This window comes from Chiloscyllium punctatum, chromosome 39 (genome assembly GCF_047496795.1).
Source record: "Chiloscyllium punctatum isolate Juve2018m chromosome 39, sChiPun1.3, whole genome shotgun sequence".
NCBI classification, from domain to species: domain Eukaryota; kingdom Metazoa; phylum Chordata; class Chondrichthyes; order Orectolobiformes; family Hemiscylliidae; genus Chiloscyllium; species Chiloscyllium punctatum.
Genome location: NC_092777.1, coordinates 36,924,110 through 36,949,461, shown reverse-complemented (window position 1 = coordinate 36,949,461; position 25,352 = coordinate 36,924,110). Strand labels below are relative to the sequence as shown.

Sequence of the window (25,352 nt, the reverse complement as noted above, 5' to 3'; positions counted from 1 at the left end):
TGTCTGTTGTTCCTAACAAATAATTATTTATCCCTTTATAAACAAGTTGCTCATGAATTTACAAATTAGATTCTCTTCAATGCATTAATTTATACCAGTTCAGTTTGTACAAAACTGAAAAATGCACACATCATGTTGTTCAAATAGATTGATTCCAAAATGTCAGCTTTAATACTTCTTGAGTAAACAGCAGTAATTGGTCATTCAAGTTGCAAGTAGGAAGTATTCATTCTACATTCTTTATAGTTATGTAATACAGTAAAATCTATAATGTGCATTCCTACTTTCTAGTCTCTTTAGATTATACTTACCAGACCTATTTGCCTCATGAAGGCCCTGAAATGTACTGATATATTGTGATGGACCTACATAATTTGCTATACCTGAAGAACAATGACATAAACATAGGGATTCAGTGTATCCAAAGAATTGCATCAACAATAACTGCAGGCATTGAACTTCAGATTAAGTTATTCACTATTTGTTGAATTTGAGAACTCATGGCTTTATCTGTTTGTTTTATTGTAATCCAATTTAACGCAATCAGATGACTGTGCCCTTGTCCTGGATAAAATCCATTCATTGCTTTATAATTTCCACTTTGTGATATTATTTTACAACTAACAAAGTTTTCTTTGTTAATCATTGACTGTAATTTTGATGCCCTGAGGTAGTGAAAGTCACGACATAAATGCAATTCTTTCTCTGTTTCTGTGTTATTTCCTTTCCTCTGCTGAAGATGCTGATTCTTGTTCAGATTGGATTCATGATTGTTCAAGTCAAGTGACCATTTTCAATATGTCAGTATATACTAATCTATATCAGATAATATATTACCCGGTAGCTGCAAGCCATTACTCAACAGCAGCATTATTTTACTGAATAGTGTCAATAATATATCTCATACCAGTATCAATAAAATCTGACTTTCAGCTGTGAACCTTTACTCTGCAGTATTAACTAAGCAATCACAAGTATTTTGGTTCTGCTAGTGATTTTAGAATGTAATAGTTTGTTCCTGTTATTGGTACTAAAGAAATACTATCAATAAATAGGCAAAGGGATTGCTTATGATTCCTCCTATGATTGAATTACCTCCAGGATGACTTTTTTGTGGTAATCCTTTATCCAGGCATTTATTTTTATTCAATCACTAGATATGGGATTCACTGGCTAGGTCAGCACTTAGTATTAATCCCTAATTTTTCTTGAAAAGATGGTAATGAGCAACCTTTTTGACCATTGTAGTCCATTGGGGCACCTATGGTAGTATTAAGAAGGGAATTTCAGGTTTTGACGTAGTCATAACGAAGGATCAGTGATATATTTCTAGATCAGGATAGTGTGTGTTTTGGAGGATAACCTGCAACCTGCATGGATCTATTACTTTTGTCCTTCTAGATGATAGAATTCATAGTTTTGGAAGTTGCTACTGAAAGAGCTTTGGTAGTTTGTTGCTATGACTCTTGTAAATTATACTGCTGTTACTGTGCATTAGTGGTGTAAGGAGTCACTGTTTAAGGTTATGGATAGGGTAACAATCAAATGCTGATGGTGCTAAATGGTGTCAAGATTCTTAAGTGTTGTTGGAGTTGCATTCATCCAAGCATGTGGAGTGTATTTCATGACATTCTAAACTTGTTGTGTGTAAGTAGCGGACAGCCTTTGGATTCATTACAGAATTCCCAGCCTCTGAGTTGTTATTGTAGCCATGGAATTTACACTGCTAATTTAGTTTAGTTTCTAGCTAAAGATAATCTCCAGGATGATCACAGTGGGTGTTCAGTCAAGGTAATACTGTTGAATTCCAAGAAGATTTGGTTAGATTCTCTAGTATTGGAAATGGCCAGTGCCTTGCACATTTGTGGTCTAAATTTTACTTGCTACTTATCAACTCAAGCCTAAATGCAGATCAGATCTTGATATATACAGACAGGAGCTGCTTCAGTGAGTAATGATCTTAGAACAGTGAGTAAAGATTTTGCTTAGAGAGTAGGTTTTCTCCCCAGGGAACAGTGAGTATTATTTTCTAGACAGCTATCAATTTTTGTTTTCCTGGCAATGAGCGATATGTTTTGCAGGGGCATTGTGCTATGCATTTTGAGATTTTTTTTTGTCCAGTCTGTGTGTAATTTATTTTGACCAGGTAGTGAGTAATTACTGCATGTGCAGTGAATATAACTGATATTAATGTAGTGAGTATTATTTACTAAATAGCCAGTGGCAATTTTGCCCAGGCAGTGAGTAATATTTATTCCCCAAGAAGTGAATAATTCTTTTTTCCTGGATATTGAGTAGTATTTTCTACCCAGGCTGTAAGTAATTGCATTTGCCCAGGCAAATTTGTTCGTATTTGCTGCCATTTAGTCCAGGCAGTGAGTAATATTGTTTCTCAAGCAGTGGTGGAGTATTATTTATTCCTCAGGTGGTGAGAGCTGTTTATTCCCCTGGTGGCGAGTATTATTTATTATCCAGGCAGTGAGTATTATTTATTCCCCTGACAATGAATACTATTTATTCCCCAGGCAGAGTATTATTTATTCACCAAGCAGTGAGTATTATTTATTCCCCAGATGGTGAGTATTATTTATTATCCAGGCAGTTAGTATTATTTATTCCTCAGGCAGTGAATATTATTTATTCCCAGGTGGAGAGTATAATTTATACCCCAGGTGGTGAATATTATTTATTCCCCATGTTGACTATTATTTATTCCCCAGGCAGTGAGTATTATTTATTCTGCATGTGGTATTAATTATTATCCAGGCAGTGAGTATTATTTATTCCTAGGTGGAGAGTATAATTTAATCCCCAGGTAGTGAGTATTATTTATTCTGAGGTGGCGAGTATTATTTATTCCCCAGGCAGTGAATATTATTTATTCCCCAGGTGGGGTATTATTTATTCCCCAGGCGGTGAATAATATTTATTCCCCAGGTGGGGTATTATTTATTCCCCAGGCAGTGAATATTATTTATTCCCCAGGTGGACTATTATTTATTCCCCAGGCAGTGAATATTATTTATTCCCCAGGCGGTGAGTATTGTTATTGCCCAGTCAGGGTAATACTTGTTTCCCAGGCAGTGGGTATTATTTATTCCCCAGGCAGTGAGTATTGTTTATTGCCCAGTCAGGGTAATACTTGTTTCCCAGGCAGTGAGTATTATTTATTCCCCAGGCGGTGAGTATTGTTATTGCCCAGTCAGAGTAATACTTGTTTCCCAGGCAGTGAGTATTATTTATTCCCCAGGCGGTGAGTATTGTTTATTGCCCAGTCAGGGTAATACTTGTTTCCCAGGCAGTGACTATTATTTATTCCCCAGGCGGTGAGTATTGTTATTGCCCAGTCAGGGTAATATTTGTTTCCCAGGCAGTGAGTATTAGTTATTCCCCAGGCGGTGAGTATTGTTATTGCCCAGTCAGAGTAATACTTGTTTCCCAGGCAGTGAGTATTATTTATTCCCCAGGCAGTGAGTATTGTTTATTGCCCAGTCAGGGTAATACTTGTTTCCCAGGCAGTGTCTATTATTTATTCCCCAGGCGGTGAGTATTGTTATTGCCCAGTCAGAGTAATATTTGTTTCCCAGGCAGTGAGTATTAGTTATTCCCCAGGCGGTGAGTATTGTTATTGCCCAGTCAGAGTAATACTTATTTCCCAGGCAGTGAGTATTATTTATTCCCCAGGCAGTGAGTATTGTTTATTGCCCAGTCAGGGTAATACTTGTTTCCCAGGCAGTGTCTATTATTTATTCCCCAGGCGGTGAGTATTGTTATTGCCCAGTCAGGGTAATATTTGTTTCCCAGGCAGTGAGTATTGGTTATTCCCCAGGCGGTGAGTATTGTTATTGCCCAGTCAGAGTAATACTTGTTTCCCAGGCAGTGAGTATTATTTATTCCCCAGGCGGTGAGTATTGTTTATTGCCCAGTCAGGGTAATACTTGTTTCCCAGGCAGTGAGTATTATTTATTCCCCAGGCGGTGAGTATTGTTATTGCCCAGTCAGGGTAATATTTGTTTCCCAGGCAGTGAGTATTGGTTATTCCCCAGGCGGTGAGTATTGTTATTGCCCAGTCAGAGTAATACTTGTTTCCCAGGCAGTGAGTATTATTTATTCCCCAGGCGGTGAGTATTGTTTATTGCCCAGTCAGGGTAATACTTGTTTCCCAGGCAGTGAGTATTATTTATTCCCCAGGCGGTGAGTATTGTTATTGCCCAGTCAGGGTAATATTTGTTTCCCAGGCAGTGAGTATTATTTATTCCCCAGGCGGTGAGTATTGTTTATTGCCCAGTCAGGGTAATACTTGTTTCCCAGGCAGTGAGTATTATTTATTCCCCAGGCGGTGAGTATTGTTTATTGCCCAGTCAGGGTAATACTTGTTTCCCAGGCAGTGAGTATTATTTATTCCCCAGGCGGTGAGTATTGTTTATTGCCCAGTCAGGGTAATACTTGTTTCCCAGGCAGTGAGTATTATTTATTCCCCAGGCGGTGAGTATTGTTTATTGCCCAGTCAGGGTAATACTTGTTTCCCAGGCAGTGAGTATTATTTATTCCCCAGGCGGTGAGTATTGTTATTGCCCAGTCAGGGTAATATTTGTTTCCCAGGCAGTGAGTATTATTTATTCCCCAGGCGGTGAGTATTGTTTATTGCCCAGTCAGGGTAATACTTGTTTCCCAGGCAGTGAGTATTATTTATTCCCCAGGCGGTGAGTATTGTTATTGCCCAGTCAGGGTAATATTTGTTTCCCAGGCAGTGAGTATTATTTATTCCCCAGGCGGTGAGTATTGTTTATTGCCCAGTCAGGGTAATACTTGTTTCCCAGGCAGTGAGTATTATTTATTCCCCAGGCGGTGAGTATTGTTTATTGCCCAGTCAGGGTAATACTTGTTTCCCAGGCAGTGAGTATTATTTATTCCCCAGGCGGTGAGTATTGTTTATTGCCCAGTCAGGGTAATACTTGTTTCCCAGGCAGTGAGTATTATTTATTCCCCAGGCGGTGAGTATTGTTTATTGCCCAGTCAGGGTAATACTTGTTTCCCAGGCAGTGAGTATTATTTATTCCCCAGGCGGTGAGTATTGTTATTGCCCAGTCAGGGTAATATTTGTTTCCCAGGCAGTGAGTATTATTTATTCCCCAGGCGGTGAGTATTGTTTATTGCCCAGTCAGGGTAATACTTGTTTCCCAGGCAGTGAGTATTATTTATTCCCCAGGCGGTGAGTATTGTTATTGCCCAGTCAGGGTAATATTTGTTTCCCAGGCAGTGAGTATTATTTATTCCCCAGGCGGTGAGTATTGTTATTGCCCAGTCAGGGTAATATTTGTTTCCCAGGCAGTGAGTATTATTTATTCCCCAGGCGGTGAGTATTGTTATTGCCCAGTCAGGGTAATATTTGTTTCCCAGGCAGTGAGTATTATTTATTCCCCAGGCGGTGAGTATTGTTTATTGCCCAGTCAGGGTAATACTTGTTTCCCAGGCAGTGAGTATTATTTATTCCCCAGGCGGTGAGTATTGTTATTGCCCAGTCAGGGTAATATTTGTTTCCCAGGCAGTGAGTATTATTTATTCCCCAGGCGGTGAGTATTGTTTATTGCCCAGTCAGGGTAATACTTGTTTCCCAGGCAGTGAGTATTATTTATTCCCCAGGCGGTGAGTATTGTTATTGCCCAGTCAGGGTAATATTTGTTTCCCAGGCAGTGAGTATTATTTATTCCCCAGGCGGTGAGTATTGTTTATTGCCCAGTCAGGGTAATACTTGTTTCCCAGGCAGTGAGTATTATTTATTCCCCAGGCGGTGAGTATTGTTTATTGCCCAGTCAGGATAATATTTGTTTCCCAAACAGTGAGTAACAGCTGTTTATTTTTGATCCTCCTTCTCTGGCGCTGGCTCTGACGTAAATCCCTCATTGGACGTCACACACCGGCGGGGGCGGTGCGCAGGCGCAGTGAGCTCGGCCCCTTGCCGGCCGGGGACCGAGTCCGGGGGCGGAGCCGGAGCCGTCCGTCAGTCACTTCCAGCCGGAGAGAGATAGAGAAAGGGACAGCGATCCCGGAGCGGGATCTTGTCAGAGTCGGCGGACGATCGGAAGCGGCTGGGTCGTTCCCGGGCCGGGCCTGTGTGGGGGGGTTGTTGATCCGGTGTGGAGGCCTCGGTGTCGCTGCGTGACGGAGGCCGAGAGAGAGGAGAGGGTAGAGGAGGGGGTCCGCTGTTTACCGAGAGCCGGGGCTTTGCAGAAGCGGAGGCCTCGCTGGGATCGAGTGAGAGCGGTTCCCTGTCGAGCCGGGGAGGCGGCGGTGTCCTCCTCCTCCTCCTCCGCCATCGGCCCAGGGCCTGTGAGGTCCCCGAGTTTCTGATAACTTTGGAGCGGACACAGGTAAAAGGATCAATTCCCAAACCCAGCCCGTCCCCTCCTCAGACTCCCAGGCGCTCAACTCGTTCCGCTCTGACTTTCTAACTCCTGGTATTTCCAGCCGCGCGAGCGCGGACTTGCTTTTTGGTTTTGTTTTTGTTTTTGTTTTGATCGGCAGCACAGGAAACGAGCCCTTGCAGTTTCTTAACCAGATGTCTGTGTCTCTCCTCCCATCTCCTGTTTGTTTTAGGTGCCTTTGATGCAAACGCAGACATGGTCCAGAAATACCAGTCGCCCGTCAGGGTTTACAAACATCCCTTTGAACTTGTTATGACAGTAAGTGGATTGTGTTTATTTTCGGGTCGCACCTTGGGCTTTTTAGAAACTCGAACGTAAGAGTGTAATTTCACCCTCGCATGTTTAAGTTAGATAAAATTGATCCTTGCATTCGATCATTAAATAATATAAAACGTCCCCCGAAGAAGTTCGGATTAAGTGTACTTTTTAAAATTTAAACTCTTCACTCTTAAAAATGCATTCACCCGTATATTTGGACGTAAAACTCCTGTAACAAACACATTTGTGTTATTCTGTTTCACGGCCAAGGAACTGCGCTGTTTACTTGTACAAAAACACCTTGATTGTATGACTTAGAATATTTAATTTTTTTGTTGGAAAATGGTGTCCAGCTCCACTTTTTCATGGGGCCTCAATGTTGTGACTTTAACATTTTGAAATAGTTTAATCCCACCTCGAACCTGGCTATGCATGCACATGAAATGAAATCTTAATTGCAGACTAGTGGAGAAATCCAATGCAGAACTGCAAAATGTGCTGCACTGGTTATACTGAGCGTTTTATACCAAAAGTGAGAAGATAATATCGCACCTGCTTACTATTGATAGCTTTTTCCATTATCTTTGCACATTGTAGTATAATTTCTGAGCTGTGGTTAATCACTGGTTTCATATGCTCTTCTGATTTTAGGTTATAATCTGACTATATTCGCAACAGTAATCCTTTGGGCCAAAATGTGGTTCAAACAATCTAAAATGACAATCTAAATAAGCCAACAATTTATTTTAATAAAGGTTTGAGGGTGAAAGTTACAAATTCCAAGTTACAATTTATCGCAATAAATACTCTTAAAGTTAGAATATATATATTAACATAAGATCCAGTTTCCAAATGTGAAAATTTAGTAAGCTACTTAGTTGACAGCTTGAATTTATAGAGCTGCTTTAAGCTAGAAAACATGTCAAGGAATTTCACAGATGGTGTTCAGGAATGAATGCTGATTAAGAGGAGGAATCTGAAATGGAATGGGCAGCTTTGTTGACGGAAAGGGATTCTGTCTTCCAAATGTTTCAATTATTGAAATTTTAATGCTGAGAAGAAAAATAATCCACTTTCCATATTCAGCATAAACCAATGATTACAACAAAATAATAGGGTCATTGATCACAAGTAATATTTATGTAAATTGCGCATTGAATGTAACTAACAGTTGGAATAATTCAGTTTTTTTACAGAAGTCATATGTTGATTGCAGTTGATTGGTATTTCTTAACCAATTTGGGAATTAAAATCTAAGAAGACAAATATGTTCTAATAGATTTTTGATGTTTTGGCACTTAGCTAAAAACAAGGATTGCAGATGCTGGAAATCAGATTCTAGATTAGAGTGGTGCTGGAAAAGCACAGCAGTTCAGGCAGCACCAGAGGAGCAGGAAAATCGGCATTTCAGGCAAAAGCCCTACATCAGGAATAGAGGCTCTATTCCTGATGAAGGGCTTTTGCCCAAAACGTTGATTTTCCTGCTACTTGGATGCTACCTGAACTGCTGTGCTTTTCCAGCACCACTCTAATCTAGAATCTATTTTGGCATTTATTTTGCAGAAATTAAGTCGTCACTTATTTTTTCTTTTTAGTTGCATCACATGGCAACAAGGAAGTGTTAGTTTAACTCTGTTCTAATTTTGGCTGCCTGAAGTAACAAGATTTTGCATTGAATAATCATTATCTTTCAGTGCAGTTGTCTTAAGCCCCTAAGGAACACATACTTAATCATTTTAGATTTTAAATATATTTCTACTGTTAACACTTTTTAATTTCACTATTTGCAATATTATTCAGTTGATCAATAATTGTTTCAGGTTTTGTAAAGTGCAGTGTTCTACTGTTATGGTCACAAAATCGGTAGATTTGTGTTAAGAAGCATCTTTATATTTTTATGTTGTCTTGTATGGAAATATATGAATTTTTTTTTAGATTAGATTACTTACAGTGCGGAAACAGGCCCTTCGGCCCAACAAGTCCACACCGACCCACCGAAGCGCAACCCACCCATACCCACTCCCCTACATTTACCCCTTCACCTAACATTACGGGCAATTTAGCATGGCCAATTCACCTAACCTGCACATTTTTGGACTGTGGGAGGAAACCGGAGTACCCGGAGGAAACCCACGCAGGCACGGGGAGAATGTGCAAACTCCACACAGTCAGTTGCCTGAGGCCGGAATTGAACCCAGGTCTCTGTCGCTGTGAGGCAGCAGTGCTAACCACTGTGCCACCGTGCTGCCCTGTAGCAAATTTTCTGTAGCAAATTGAGAGAAAATACAGTTTAATACTTAAGAATGGTTCACTATGCTTTACTTTAGAATATAACTTTATGTAGGTGACTTTTCTTTATAATAATTTTTAAAATTTTGTTTGAAAAATAATTTTCTGATCTTGAATACATAGTGACCAAGATTGGATAGGGTGCAGTTTTGACTGCACAATTTCTGCTGATGATCACGCAGTGAGATTATTCTTAATACAAAATATACTTCCTCTTGCAAAACAGAAGTTGTACATAATGGCAGCTAGTAATATCACTTGCTGGTCATGAGACTGGCTGAGAGACACTGGCCTGTTGCTTTTGACGTGCATTTGCATGGTAACTGAATATATTTTTGTATCTTTTTGTGGTTGGTCTGAATGGATTTTTCTTCAAAAAATTCATTTATTGTCTAATCTACGTCAGCACAAAGAGTTCATAAACGGGTTTCACTGTTCGTTTTTTTTATTTGTTACTCATTGACCACATGCTAATATATATAAACTAGATGCGAAGCAAGACTTTCTGGTCTTTCCTGGGGCCAGAAGGTACACAGAACTACACTGTACTGTGTCCCCACTGTCTGAGTGGTATTCTCATTTCCAGATGGTTAGTCCAGTAAATGTGGTTACATGTTTGTTTTTGTGACAACACACCCATGATAACAATTTAATGGTAATTCACTGCCTCTGAGGTGGAGAGTTGCCTTTCAGACTGGAGGCCTGTGTCCAGTGGTGTGCCACAGGATCAGTGCTGGGTCCACTGCTTTTTGTCATTTATATGAATGATTTCATTGTGAGCATAAGAGATGTAGTTAGTAAGTTTGCAGATGATTTGAAAATTGGAGGTGGAGTGAACAGTGAAGAAGGGTACTTCAGAATACACCGGGATCTTGATCAATGGGCCGAGGAGTGGCATACGGAGTTCAATTTAGATAAATGTGAGGCATTGCATTTTGGAAAGGCAAATTGGGGCAGGAATTATACACTTAAATGGTAAGGTCCTGGGGAGTGTTGTTGAACAAAGAGACCTTGGAGTACAGGTTTATAGCTCCTTGAAAGTAGAGCCGCAGGTAGATAGGATAGTGAAGAAGGTGTTTGGTATGCATCCTTTTATTGGTCAGGGCATCAAGTATTGGAGTTGGGAGGTCATATTGCGGCTGTACGGGACATTGGTTAGACCATTTTTAGAATATTGTATGTAATTCTGGTCTCCCTCCTCTAGAAAGGTTGTTATGAAATTTGAAAGTCTTCAGAAAAGTTTTACAAGGATGTTGCCAAGGTTAGAAGATTTGAGCAATAATGGGAGGCTGAATAGGCTGGGCTGTTTTCCATGGAGTGTCGGAGGCTGAGGGATGACCTTAGAGATTTATAAAATCATGAGGGGTATGGACAGGGTAAATAGACAAGGTCTTTCCCCTGGAGTAGGGGAGTCCAGAACTAGAGGGCATAGGTTTAGGGTGAGAGGGGAAAGAAGTAAAAGGGACCTAAGGGGCAACGGTTTCACGCAGATGGTGGTGCGTACGTGGAATGAACTGCCAGAGGAAGTGGTAGAGGCTGGTACAGTTACAATATTGAAAAGGTATCTGGATGGGAATATGAATAGGAAAGGTTTAGAGGGTTATGGCCCAAGTGCTGGCAAATAGGATTAGATTAATTTAGGACATCTGGTCAGCATGGACAAGTTGAACTATAGGGTCTGTTTCTGTGCTGAACATCTCTGACTTTATCTTGAGGTAGTGAAAGGTGCTACGTAAATACAGTACTTTCTTTTGTTTGCGGAATACAAATAAATTGTATATAAATGAGGTAAAATAAGGTCTTTCTTCAAGTTTGCTGTTTGAATAATCTATGTTTGGGCCATATATTCAGCATTGTGTGAATGGTAGGTTGCCAAGAGAAATTATTCCTGGCAGTTTTCATGTTGTGTGCAAAATTTTTTTTTCCCCTGAGGATCTTGTGAATCATCTTAGATCTGTGCGTTTTGAAATCCTGAGGAGGATAATTGAACATTTTTAAAAAACAGAAAAGCTCCTATTTGCAAGAAGCACAGAAATTGTCATCATAGCATTGTACTATTTTTAAGCTTAACTCCCTGGCACAGGAAGTGCAACCATTTCAAACTAACCCTGAGGTTGGAACGTTGTTCATGATGCCTCCAAGACAGCTAAACATTACCTTCCCCTCGAGATGCATTCCAACAGGAGGGCCACAGTCAGTCTGGATCCTAATGTCCTCATGCAGGTTTAACTGATTTGACTCTAATGCCATCAGAATCTGCTTGTCATCAAATTCAAGCCTTGGCTATTTAAAAGGTGTTTAAAGATTGACATATCATTTTGAACTTTTTGAATCTTAAGAATGCATTAAATTTTCACAATTGAGATGTTAACATATCTTGAACAGAATTGCTTTGGGGAATGTTGGGCGAGATACATTGTCATGAAATAGGACTATGCAGATTCATTCATGAGGTAGATGATTTGGCAATGTAGAGTTACTGACATCTCTTAAGTGGTTCAAAAGACAGTGAATTCTGATTCTGCTACATGGTTAGTAAGCACTGTAATGTTGCAGTTATGCAGAAGCCAGACTTCTGATACACCGATAAATACATGTGCTGGGAATTTTAATTTAAGCATGAAGACCATGAGTCGTTTGTAGCAGAATTGTTGTTTTTGAGTAATTTGAATTTACAGCAAGTGTTGCAAGAACTATATGAAATTAAGTAGAGCTTAGCTCAAAATATTGTGAAAACACAATTTGAGTTGAGTTGAATATCTTTAGAGTTGTGATCAGTGTTGAAGAGTAGAACTGACCTAAAGTAGCATAGTACAACTTTTTAAAAATAAATTATGCATTGCTAAATGGCAGTAGAAAGTTAAAAATCACACAACACCAGGTTATAGTCCAACAGGTTTAATTGGAAGCACACTAGCTTCCAATTAAACCTGTTGGACTATAACCTGGTGTTGTGTGATTTTTAACTTTGTACACCCCAGTCCAACACCGGCATCTCCAAATCATGACTAAATGGCAGTAGGTTGACAAAAATAGGATAGATAGTTCTTTTTTGGGGTTTTGTTTAATTGTATGTAGTATTGTAGGGTTTTGATTTTAGATATGAAACAAATAACTGTTCAATGGTCTGAATTTGCAATATCTACGTTGAAGGCAATAACAGTTTTTAGCAATCTGAACCCACATTGAAACTAATCAGCCAACTCTAACTGTCATCTGGTGCTTGCTTTTTGTGCATCCTTCATGTTATGCCCGAAGGGATCACCTTCTGTTGAGGTACAATTTATTTGGAAGCTGTTCTTTCTTGTGTATGCATATTTATCATAAGATTACATGATTATCATAATTATCACTTAATACCATTGCAGTCGTGATCTCAGTTAAAAGGGTGCATATTTCTGAAGAGTTTGCAGGTCACCTGGCATGTTGTAACAAAGAATGAGTATTGAACTGGGAATGTTCTAATTTTCTGCCACTGCTTCACCTCCAGTTCCACTGCTCAATGATCATATATGGTGAGAAACTGAGATGTTCTCTGTGACTGGATCTAATCTGAAGTGACACTATAGGTTTTTAAATTGGCCTCTGTTTCCTGTCAAGCACAGAACTGCTATCAACTTTTCATTGCTTATTTGTAAAATTTGTTGGAAGAGCTATTGCAATATTGGGATATGCTCAAGTATGATGCCATTTATATGGAAATAGCTTGTTGCTAGTTACTGTTGGGGCTGATTAGAACAACTTAGAGCTTATGGAATTGTATCTCAGAAAAGGTTTTGTGCTTCAGGCCAAAAGGGAAATGCTGCAAATTATTATAAATGTGATGGAGGAAGGTTTAGAATTCTCTCAGATAATGGGAATATCCTATTATTATGGCTTCATTCCAAAAGGGATGGTTCATTATCCAAAAGAAAATAGCAACAGATTTTAATTTTATAAGCATGCCTAATTGAGTTTCAGAATAAGTTAACTCCATCTTTTCATACATAGTTCATTGTTTTAATATTAGTAAGATTGTGGTATGTTTTCAGCTATCTCATTAAGCAGCCTCTTCAGAGATGTTTGTATGCCTACCAAGCCAAACCAGTACTGCATGTTGGAAGGATGTTGTGAAACTTGAATGCTTTCAGAAAAGATTTACAAGGGTGTTGCCAAGGTTGGAGAATTTGAGCTATAGGGAGAGGCTGAATATGCTGGGGCTGTTTTCCCTGGAGCATCAGAAGGCTGAGGGGTGAGCTTAGAGGTTTATAAAATCATTTGGGGTATGGATAGGGTAAATAAAATCTTTTCTTGGTGGGCGGGGTAGGGGTGGGGGGTGGCATCCAGAGCTAGAGGGCATAGGTTTGGGGTGAGAGAGGAAAAATTTAAAAGGGACGAAGAGGGCAGCTTTTTCATACAGAGGGTGATGCATGTATGGAATGAGCTGCCAGAGGAAGTGGTGGAGGCTGGTACAATTACAAAATTTAAAAGGCATCTGGATGGGTATGTGGATAGGATGCATTTAGTAGGATATGGCCCAAGTGCTAGCAAATTGGACTAGAATAGATTAGGACATCTGGTCAGCATGGACGAGTTGGATCGAAGGATCTGCTTCCGTGCTGTACATTTCTATGACTATGTGAATAAAATCCAACCCTTTTTGATTGTATGATAACATTGGTTTGCCTTACTGAAAGCCTGAGTTGCTTTGTTGCAAAAAGTTAAATTGTTTTGTTCTGTTGACTTATTGAAAATAAATTCAACAAAATCTGATTAGCTTTGACACCCACTAAAGATAAATATTTTTCCAATGTTATTGACTGTGTATTTTTATCACTGTGTCCACGACTGCACTGTCAGCTGACAAATAGTTACATATTGTCTGACAGCTGTTTACTTTATTCAGCTGTATTCTGATGCACGATGGGATTGCTGATTGCAGCATACATGCTTGCTTTGTCGTGGTCAGCAGCTTTTGTGAGCTAAAAGCAAGTTTTATAAATACTGTAACCAGGCAATTTAGCAGCTTCTGTGGCTTGTCTTTTCCAGTAATTGTGTTGGCTGATTTACAATTTATAAATCACTCCTTTGTTACAAAAGCAACTCTAGTAAAATGACCTGGAAGAAAGAAAAAATGCTAAAAGAAAGCAGAGCTAGTTTAATTGTTTGCTGCAGTATAAATATAACATGAACACAATTTTGTGAAATAATCTTTTAATCTGAATTCTTGAAAAACTTGGCAAATGTATTACTTGTTTGCAATATTCTGACTTCAAAAAGATGTTTCAACCTTTTATTGGGGTGGCGGGGGGGGGGGGGGTGTGATTACATCATGGGTATAACATTTGCAGTTTCTTAATTGAACCTACCTAGACAAGTGCCTTTTTGCTTTTTGGGGAATATTATAGAAATCCTGGTCAGGTAGAATTTACTGAGGAGAAACATTGCAAGGATGTGATGTCAATTTTGCAATCTTGATTCCTAATTGAGTTGGCCCAATTTTGATGCATCAGATTATTTTGCTGCATAATTGAAAAGAAGAATTTTGTAAATCATCTATTTTCCTCTGTTTCAATATTGAAAAGTTTCAAAAGAAATACAAGTCCAATTAATTTATTCTTTTCTCAGAGCCATTTGTTAGTTTATTTTTCACACTACCTTTCTAAATTTTAGAAGTTTCACACACCAGTTATCTTGTGTCATGCATGCTAACAGTGTGCCTCGTCACATCTGTTGTATAATCACAAGGAAATGAGGTCAGAAGCACATAGCTGCAATTTCTGAGACAGTTAACAAACTGAAAAGTCAGGGTGTTCTGGAGCAGTTGGACATTTTTTAAAATTTTAAAGTTATAAAACAAAACCATGCTATCCAGGTCAAATAAATACAAATGCAGTTTGGTTTGGTGTTGATCTGCTACCAGATTCTAAAGGCATATTGAATAAATCATATTCTTAGTTAAAGATGTCCAAAGAAAGATGTCAAAGCGGTGAAATGGCCAGAGTGAATTGGTACATATTATACACAATAAAAGAAAAGTTGGGCAGGATATATAATATGCCTTTGGTTTTGTAATGCCCATTTGCTCCTCCACCTAAGTTAAACTTTGTCACCTAATTCCAGATTTTTTTCTGTATTTTTCTTGCCAAGTTTTGCAATTTAGTCTTATTTTACAGACATAACAATGGTGTTGCAACTTTGTTTAATGGAAGTGGCCAGAGATAGCAAAACTCAATCTGTCTGGATGCTGCGTTGCTTTTTATAGTAACCTGTCTTTGTTCCTGTTGTACAGGTATGCAGTCCTTTATCCGAAACCCTTGAGGCCACCTGGTTTTCGGAATTCTGAATTTTTCAGATTTCAGAATAAGTGACCGTTTCACAGTGAAATAAAAACAATATTACCAAACAGCAGATGAACCTGTGAGTACTATGAGCACTGAGACAGAATTGATGCTTGCCAGTGCTGGGCCATGCCGCCACATCACATCTGAGTGACGTGGGTTGAGTGGGTGTGGAGTTGGGTTAACTGCACACCAGATAACTTTGTTACGGAGAAAAAAACTTCACAAGAGAAACTTTGGATTTCAGAGCTTTTTGGATTTTGGATAAAGGATTGTGTACCTGTATTATGCTATATGGCTAAATGGTGGTCTAATTATATTAAATAGGTGAAAGTGAGTTCTGCAGATGCTGAAGATTAGAGTCAAGAGTATGGTGCTGGAAACGCCCAGCAGGTTAGGCAGCATCTGAGGAGCAAGAGAATCGATGTTTCAGACAGAAGCCCTTCATTATATTAAATGTCTGTTGATTGTATATAGTGTCTATACATTTGCATTGGAATCCGGATGACACAGTAATTAATTATTTTTTTCACTCTGCAAAATCTTGTATATGGAGATGAAAGTCTTGGGGAAACTTTTTAAAGAGTAGCTTCAGAGCACTTAACACGTTTGAAAGAACAGCTTTCCTTTTCTCAACCCTCTGTCCTCTTCATGTGATGACTTCTGTGGTGTTTATTTATATATCTGCATTCTGACTTCTAAGCTGTATCGTAATAAGTGGTGGGTTTGTTTAACAGACCATTGTGGTCATCACAAGCGTCATCAGTAAAGTGTTGAAAGGTGACATCAATAGTGCCATAAAGCAAGATCTGCCCAGAAGTAACCTGCTCAGTGACAGCCAGTTTGTGTTCTGCGAGGGCCGTTCAGCTGCTGACTTCATTTCAGCATTTGTTAAAACATGGACAAAAGAGCTGAATTCCAAAGGCAAAGTGAGAATGACAGCATTACGGAAGCCTAGCAAAACTGGAATTAATAAGTATCTAGGGGGAATCTCTCCGCTGGTTGGAATCGTACTTGGCACATAGGAAGATGGTTATGGTGGTTAAAGATCAGTCATCTCGGCTCCAGGACATCTCTGCAGGAGTTCCTCAGGGTAGTGTCCTGGGCCCAACCTGCTTCATCAATGACCTTCCTTTCGTCATAAGGTCGGAAGTGAGGATGTTCACTGATTATTGTACAATGGGGGTTTAGCACCATTTGCTGCTTCTCAATGACTGAAGGAGTTCATTTTTCCAAATGCAACAAGATCTAGATAATGTACAGGCTTGGGCTGACAAGTGACAAGTAATATTTCCAGCACAGAAATGCCAGGCTATGACCATCACCAATAAGAGCCAATCTAACCACCATCCCTTGCCATTTAGTGGTGTTACCAGCACTATCAAAATCCTGGAGTTACCATTGACCAGAAACTCGATGACTCACCACATAAACAAAAGCAGGTGAGAGGCTCGGAATACTGTGATGAGTCACTCTCCTCCTGAATCCCCAAAGCCTGTCCATCACCTGCAAGTCAGGAGTGCGATGGAATGCTCCCCTCTTGCTTGGATCGGTGCAGGTTCAACAGCACTCAAGCTTGACCCCATCCAGAACAATGCAGCCTGCTTGTTTGGCACCACACTACAAGTACTTATTGCCTTCATCACTGACACTCATTAGTAGCAGTATGTCCTATCTCCAAAATGCACTGCAGAAGTTCACCAAAGATCCTTAGACAGCAGCTTCAAAACCCATAACTATTTCCATCTAGAAGGATAAAGGCAGTAGATACATGGGAATGCACACCCGCAAGTTCCCCTCTAAGTCACTCACCACCCTGACTTGGAAATTTATTGCCGTGCCTTCATTGTCACTGGGTCACAATCCTGCAATTCCCTCACCAAGGACATTGAGTCAACCCACAGCATGTGGACTGCAGCAGTTCAAGAAGTCATCTCACCACCACCACCTTCCCAAGGGCAACAAGGGACGGGCAATAAATACTGGCCGGCCAGCGATGCCTACATCCCATAAATGAATTTTTAAAATTATCTAGCATGCATAGAGTTAGCTTGCTTCCTGATTTTGTTTGCTGTTTTGCTTCTAATTCCTGACTCTGGTCTACATCACTAACAGCAATGTGAAAAAGAGGACCAAATGTTGTAAGTCTCTTCCTGTGAGTATACAGCCTGTCCCTTGACTAGTCTTTGGTTGTGTCCCATCATGCTAAAGTTTCAGAGGAGGAGATAATTTAAAAGTGACATCCTAATGGAAGTTTTAGGAAAGAGTAACATCGAGTGATGGAATTTTACATCAAATTTAAAAGTGATGTCATTGCTTTCAAAATTTGCTTCCAAAATTTAATCTAGATGAACAACACTACAGAAGTAAGAGGGACAAATTTGGCTGTAGTGCATTTGGAAACTACATTTAAACGGACAGTGATATGTGGGCAATGGTTAGCAGTTAGAAAATTAATACATAGTTTACAACAGCTTACCTCCCTTTGAGAAACGCAAACCTAGCATTAGCCAGTGGTCTAAATGTGGCTAATAAGAGAAGTTAAAGATTGTGTTAAATCAAATGAATCATTTGGATCATTTTATAATTCAGAAAAAGAGGATAAAATAGAATATGCAAGTAAGCAAGTGATAAAGAAAAAGAGGCTTGTTTAAAAACTTGCTGGCATACTTAAAAAAAAGAAAAAGACTAGCACAGACAAATGTTGTCCCATTACAGACAGAGACAGGAAGATGTTAATGGGAAGTAAGGACATAGCTTGCATTCCTCCTCGAGGAAGAAGATACAGAAAGCCCACTGGATATATTAGAGAACCAAGAGACTAGTTAGAATGAGGAACTGAAACAAGTAGTACAGTACTGGAGAAATTGATGGGACTGAAAATTGATGCATCCTGGATCTGATGATCCGCAGCCCACAGTGGCTGTGGAGATGTTTGACATACTGGTCAATTTTCCAAAATTTTATAGATCCTAGAACAGCTCCTGCAACTCTAAGCCGCACTACTTAAGAAAGGAAGAAGAAAGGAACTGTTTACTAGTTCGCCTGACATCAGTAGTAGGCAAAATGCTAGAATCTATTATAAAGGGTGTGATAATTGAAACTTTGCAAAAGTGTGCTCCAATTGGGCAGTCGATGTGGATTTATTAAAAGGCAAGCCATGTCTTACAAACTCACTAAACATTTTGAGTACATAGATAAGATAAAACCAAGTTGCTGTAATATAGTTGAATTTTTGGAAGTCTTTGATAGGATCACACACAGAAGGACTACTGGATGTCAAATAGAACATAGAACAATACAGCACAGAACAGACCCTTCAGCCCACGATGTTGTGCCGAACTTCTATCCTAGATTAAGCACCCATCCATGTATCTATCCAAATGCCGCTTAAAGGTCGCCAATGAATCTGACTCTACCACTCCCACGGGCAGCACATTCCATGCCCCCACCACTCTCTGGGTAAAGAACCCACCCCTGACATCTCCCCTATACCTTCCACCCTTCACCTTAAATTTATGTCCCCTTGTAACACTCTGTTGTACCCGGGGAAAAAGTTTCTGACTGTCTACTCTATCTATTCCTCTGATCATCTTATAAACCTCTATCAAGTCACCCCTCATTCTTCGCCGTTCCAACGAGAAAAGGCCGAGAACTCTCAACCTATCCTCGTACGACCTACTCTCCATTCCAGGCAACATCCTGGTAAATCTTCTCTGCACCCTCTCCAAAGCTTCCACATCTTTCCTGAAGTGAGGCGACCAGAACTGCACACAGTACTCCAAATGTGGCCTAACCAAAGTCCTGTACAGCTGCAACATCACTTCACGACTCTTGAATTCAATCCCTCTGCTAATGAACGATAATACTCCATAGGCCTTCTTACAAACTCTATCCACCTGAGTGGCAACCTTCAAAGATCTATGTATATAGACCCCAAGATCCCTCTGTTCCTCCACCTGACCAAGAACCCTACCATTAACCCTGTATTCCGCATTCTTATTTGTTCTTCCAAAATGGACAACCTCACACTTGGCAGGGTTGAACTCCATCTGCCACTCCTCAGCCCAGCTCTGCATCATATCTAAGTCCCTCTGCAGCCGACAACAGCCCTCCTCACTGTCCACAACTCCACCTATCTTTGTATCATCTGCAAATGGCATGATTAAAAATCTGTTAATGATGGAAAAAGACAGCAGGACTAAATGGGTCACTTTCTGGCAGGCAGGCTTGCCTGGTGGGGTACTGCAAGGATCAGTGCTTGGGCCTGAGCTATTCACAATCACCACATCAATGTTTTTGATATGGGACCAGAATAAGATTTTGAAGTTTGTTGATTTACAGAAAACTGTGTAGGAGTTGATTTGAGAATGTTAAAAAGAGCTTTTATTCAGGGCTAAGTAAGTGGACAAGACACTGGCTTAAATCCTTGTGGCTAACTGAGGACTTTGAGGGGGATCCAATTCTTCCCTCTTCATCTGGCTATGACATAATTTGCATTTGTAATTTTATGGAAAACTTGTCTTCCAGGTCAGACTGATTTAGTATATTTTTAATTTGTATGTAGATGCTGGTAATAACTCAAGTATTGAGAATATTTTGAAAATTACAGAACTAATTGCTTAAATAAGCTTCAGTATAGGATGCAAAACTAAGATTATTTGTGCTCAGTTTTTCAGCTTCCTTTCTTTGTATTCTTTTGGTATCTTTAAAATTTTATCTTCTAATGTAAGCAGTAGTTGAAGCTACCACCACAAATGCACTTAACAGGAAGCTAGATAAGTATATGTGGGAGAAAGCAATCGAGGCATATGGACATATGGTTGGATAAAGTAGTACGTGAGAGAAGTGCAGAGTAAGAGTAAATTCTGGCATATATCAGTTGAATTGAAGAGGCTGTACATTTTCCATAACATACCCGCCAAGTGTAAGTTTCCCTTTTCTCTGTTTACAAGCTATCCTGCTCCGATTCAAGGTGGGAATGACTTTGGAAAATATTTGTACTTTATTTGCTAACAATCATTTCTCAACCCTTCAAATGTCTGAGCTAGAGTTCCACCATCCTTAAATTTTAATTTTGCCACCAGATCCAGAATCTCTCCATATTTCTTTTTGTTTTCCAAAATTGAATAATTTATTATGATATTTATTGCAACTATTATATTTTATTGTTGCTATGAGTCAGGATTTTCATGAATAATAGGTGGAGGCAAACAGCTAATTTAGTTTTCATATTGGAATATTGTATTGTATTATATTCAGTGTTTTTATGTGTAGCCCCATATATGCAGGTTGATTATATAGACTGATATAGCAGTGCTGTTAATGCACAGAGGCAATAATGCACTCTACAGTATACTATGTAACTGAAAACTATTTTATGTGGCTTGATGTAGCAATCTAGCAGCAGTCAATTCAAGGTTTAAAAAATTTCATTTTCATATTTAATGTGTGAATATTTAGATTTTTGTTAATAAGGATAAAGTTCTTTTTTCCCTTGGTTAATAGCCAGGTTGTCTGACCTCAAGCTGCCACTGATGCAGAGGTATACCAGCTGCCAAGAAATGCTCATCTGGACTTAATGCTTCCTGTTTTCCTCGAATGGGATACTGCCTGACCTTTATGCTGTGCTTTCCACAGTGATATGGCAGTAATTTGCAACTCATTTGCTTGGGTCCTTATTGGATCTAAAGATTTATTTTGCAGTTCACTAAGTTTTTCTAAGAATTAGTTTATTTTTATACATTTATCAAAATGGAGGACGACGGCACAGTGCCTCAGTGGTTAGCACTGCTGCCTTACAGCACCAGGGTTCGATTCTGGCCTTGGGTAACTGTCTGTGTGGAGTTTGCACATTCTGCTTGTGTCTGCGTGCGCTTCTTCCGGGTGCCCCGGTTTCCTCTCTCAGTCCAAAGATGTGCAGGTTAGGTGAATTGGTCATGCTAAATTGTCCATAGTGTTCAGGGATGTTTAGGTTAGGTGCATCAGAGTAGAGTTAATACTGTTGGGGAATGGGTCTGGGTGGTCAGTGTAGACTTGTTGGGCTGGAGGATCTGTTTCCACACAGTAGGGATTCCATCTGTGATTAATGTTAGAGAGCTAATCATATTTTTGGTGAATTCACTACGTGCTTTGAAATACCCCAGCTCTTTTGTTAATAAACTTCCATTTTATTATTAAAGCAGAATCTGCAGCTTTACTTACTTATGTTTAAATGAAGGGCCACTTTGCTAGATTATACATTGGTATAATGTATAAAATCAATTCATATCTGGGATCTGACTTTTCCAGTAACACACAAAAATTCAATAGTCTATCATTTTTCAATTGTTTGCATTCATTCTGTTTGCGAAACATTGATGTTAGTGAACACTTTGAAAAGACCATTAAATAATGTGAAGAAATTCAAACCTTTTCACATCCTCCATGATGCAAGGTTTTCTTCTTAAACTATTGAATTCTAGTTTCCCTCCTGTAGAAAGGATATTATGAAATTTGAAAGGATTCAGAAAAGATTGACAAGGACGTTGCCAGGTTTGAAGGGCTTGAGCTACAGGGAGAGGCTGAATAGACTGAAGTTGTTTTCCCTGGAGTGTCGGAGGCTGACGGGTGATCTTCTAGAGGTTTATAAAATCATGAGGGACACGGATAGGGTAAATAGACAAGTGTTTTCTTTGGGATGGGGAGAGTCTAGAACTCGAAGGCATAAATTTAAGGTGAGAGGGGAAATTTTAAAAGGAACCTAAGGGGCAACTTTTTCATGCAGAGGGTGGTGCATGTGTGGAATGAGCTGCCAGAGGAAGTGGTGGAGGCTGGTACAATTCAACATTGAAAAGGCATGTGGGACAAAAACATACGAATAGGAAGGGTTTAGAGGGGCATGGGCCAAGTGCTGGCAAATGGGGCAAGATTAATTTAGGATATCTAGTTGGTATGGACAGTTGGACCAAAGGGTCTGTTTCTATGCTGTATATCTCTATGATTGTATTAATGCCAGTTAAGTAGTTTGTTTGCACTGTACCCAATCTCAAATAGGTACTAATTTCTTAATATCTGATAATAAAAAGGCAGGTCATACAGATTGCATTTGCTTTAAATTGTGTTAAAGTCTCCTGAAAATTAGAATAATTGAATTCATAAGTGCTTTAGAAAAATACTTTAATAAAATCATGGAGCTGGAAAACAAAGACAGCAATGGATCTTTTAGAAAGAGCTGGCCGAACATGTAGTAAAACCACACTGGGAGCACATAAAGGAACAGTTGGCTGAGATCTTATGTTGTTGAAAAATGCAGTGTTTCTTCCACAAATGTTAACCTGTTACTGTTGTAGAAATATAGAAATAATCTTTTGGCACAGTGGCTTTTCCCACAGATTTGAAGAATTTTTTTAACCAAACTTAATTTTTTCTAGCTGAATTGATAAGCTTTTGGTAAAATCAGTGCTATAAATTACCTTTTGAAAAGCACTCAGTAATTTAATTTAGAGCAGGGTATGTCGGGCCACACGTATTTTATTGCTTTCAGTTATGCTTGTTAATAAAATGCTAACAAATGGCCAGATATGCAATGTTATAAGTTTAAAGTTTTAAAATAAGTTGTGAGGTTAGACGGTTCTTATTAGATTTTCACTACTGTATACTTCATTATCATTAAATATCAGCAAAGGACTCTGACAAACTCCCAGGTGGTTAAGGACTGCTGTCCAATCCTGAAGCTATTCTCCAGATATTGTTTCTTGCCCCCTCCCTTGTGCTTAGTTCAACAACTCCTCTGCTCCTATTTCTATTCCTGTAACCCTTTCTGAGAATGATGTAATGAACTCTCAGTTCCTTTGACTTCAGTCAATTGTGTCTTTTCTTACATTTTTCTTCAAAATGGTAGCCAAGATTTCAACCTTCTAGGCTGAGTACACTAATTGCAGCAATACACTCTCCACCTTTTTTATTTCTCTCTTCTCTTTAAGATTGATTATGAAACTTACCTATTTGTCAAAGTCTTTGGCACCCCACTTAACCTCTCACTGATTTTGGCTCAACATTCATTTTTATTGTGGAGTTTATTGATTAATGCAATATTTTATCATTCTTTTTACATTAAGTTAGTCAAATAAGCTTGTTTAATCTGTGTATCTTAATATCACTGTTATGTTAGGAAGGCGTTTATCCTCCCACTTTGGCCGAAGTAGTAATTGAGTAACAGCAGAGAACTTAAATTGGCTTCACTGCACAGTTTTACTAAAAAATGAGTTTGATGTTGCAAAAGTCTTGTTTAAGTGTATTTCTGATATGAATTCCTAGAAATTCAACAGATGTACATCAAAGCACTGGGTATTTGCAGCATTCTTAAATTCAGCTCGATCAACCAAATCATATATAGTCAAACTGATACTACTTGTCGCATCATTGCTTCCAGTATGGTTTCCTTTAGATGAGTGTCTTACCTGTCTCATGACTGACTGATCTCTTAACTCTTTCTGTCTCATTTCCTGCTTTTGCTCTTACTTCCTTCTCTCTCTATCCCCCACAAACACAATACGGTTCCTTTTTGGGCTTGTTTCCCTAACCCACGAGCCACAATATTCAAACTATTGTCTCTGTCATTACAGTCACTTTAAGTGTTACTCTACCATCAAATACCCCTCCCTTGAGCACACCAAAGGGGCAGTTTTCACCCATTCGTCAGTCACACTCTCTGCTTTCACACAAGTACAGGTGATGCAAACCCTGAATATTTACCTACTCCCTTTCTATTATCCATAACTACAAGTACTCCTTCCAAGTGTTACAGATATGTACTTTTAGTATATTATAATCATGGATTACAGTGGGGGGTGTTTTTAGTAGTAGAGAGGTCAAATGTAGGTCAGTGTTGCTCTGCAGAGCAATCGCCTGAACAGACCACAAGCATGGTCCTGAACATCTGGTTATCTGCTGTTATAATTCAACTCCTGATTTTCATCTTTCTGGCCTCATACATATTGTTCAGTAGAAACTCTATGGAATCCATTCCACAGCACCGAATTCTTCAGTTAAATTGTTTGTAACTTCAGAACACAACGTTGATTATGATCTGAAATTGTTAAATTTGACAAACCAAGTTTTTTTTTAGAGATTTGCTGTTGATGTTGATTCTGAAATTGCCATTTGCACCTTTCTTAGAGCTATCTTTTTGTTCATTGCTGAATTACCTCCCCTGTTGCCCTGCACCAGAAAACTTCCATCTTTTTGTCAAGAATTTGATTACATTTATAACAGGTTTGTCCAACAATAATCATTATTTAAAAAATGCTCACTTATCGTTGTATATATTTTGCTCTGAATCTCTAAGGTGGGTAGGGCAAGGGCTAAGTGGGTGAGGGATTTTAGGACAAGTCAGATTAGAGGATGTTGGTGATTTGTTGGAATGGCTCTTTCTTAACAAGTCATACAAAATAGCAGGATTAGGCCATTAAACCCCTGAAGCCTGCTTTTCCATTCAATTGACTTTAGTAAGAAAGGTCGAGAACGTGCCCCCATCTTCATCAACAGAACTGAGGTCGAAAGGATGGAGAATGGCAAATTCCGCGGAGTGACGATAACCAACAGCCAGTCCTAGTTTTCCCATGTAGTCGTGACAATCAAGAAGGCATAACAATGCCTCTTCTTCTTCAGGTGGCTCAGGAAATTTGGCATGTCAGTAAGGACCCTCACCAACTTCTATAGATGCACAATTGAAAGCCTACTGTTGGGTGCATAATGACACGGTATAGCAACTGCTCTGCCCAGGATTATTGGAAGATACAGAAGGTGGGGTACACATCCCAGGCCATCATAGGAGCCAACCTTCCATCCACAGACACCACTTACGTGGCTTGCGGCCGCGGATTGGCTGATAACATCATCAAAGACACTTCACACTCCGGTAATAATCTCCTACAGCTTCTTCCACCAGGCTGAAGATACAGAAGCCTGAACGCATGCGCCAGTATGTTCAGGGACAGCTGCTTCCCGGCTGTTATTAGACTATTGAATGGATGTCTAGCTTCAAATAATGCTGATCTTGTTAACGTTGATCTCTCTC

General features: G+C 39.4%; 1 protein-coding gene across 1 annotated transcript in view; it reads left to right on the top strand.

The window, feature by feature from the left end:
* The first annotated feature begins 5,952 nt into the window (after positions 1-5,952).
* LOC140463958 (SEC14-like protein 1) overlaps positions 5,953-25,352 on the top strand; it is a 51,377-nt gene continuing 31,977 nt past the window's right edge. The window contains exons 1-2 of the mRNA XM_072558465.1: positions 5,953-6,371; positions 6,598-6,683. Of these exons, the coding sequence (XP_072414566.1) occupies positions 6,621-6,683 (63 nt within the window). The 5' untranslated portion in view covers positions 5,953-6,371; positions 6,598-6,620. The remainder of the gene's footprint in view (positions 6,372-6,597; positions 6,684-25,352) is intronic.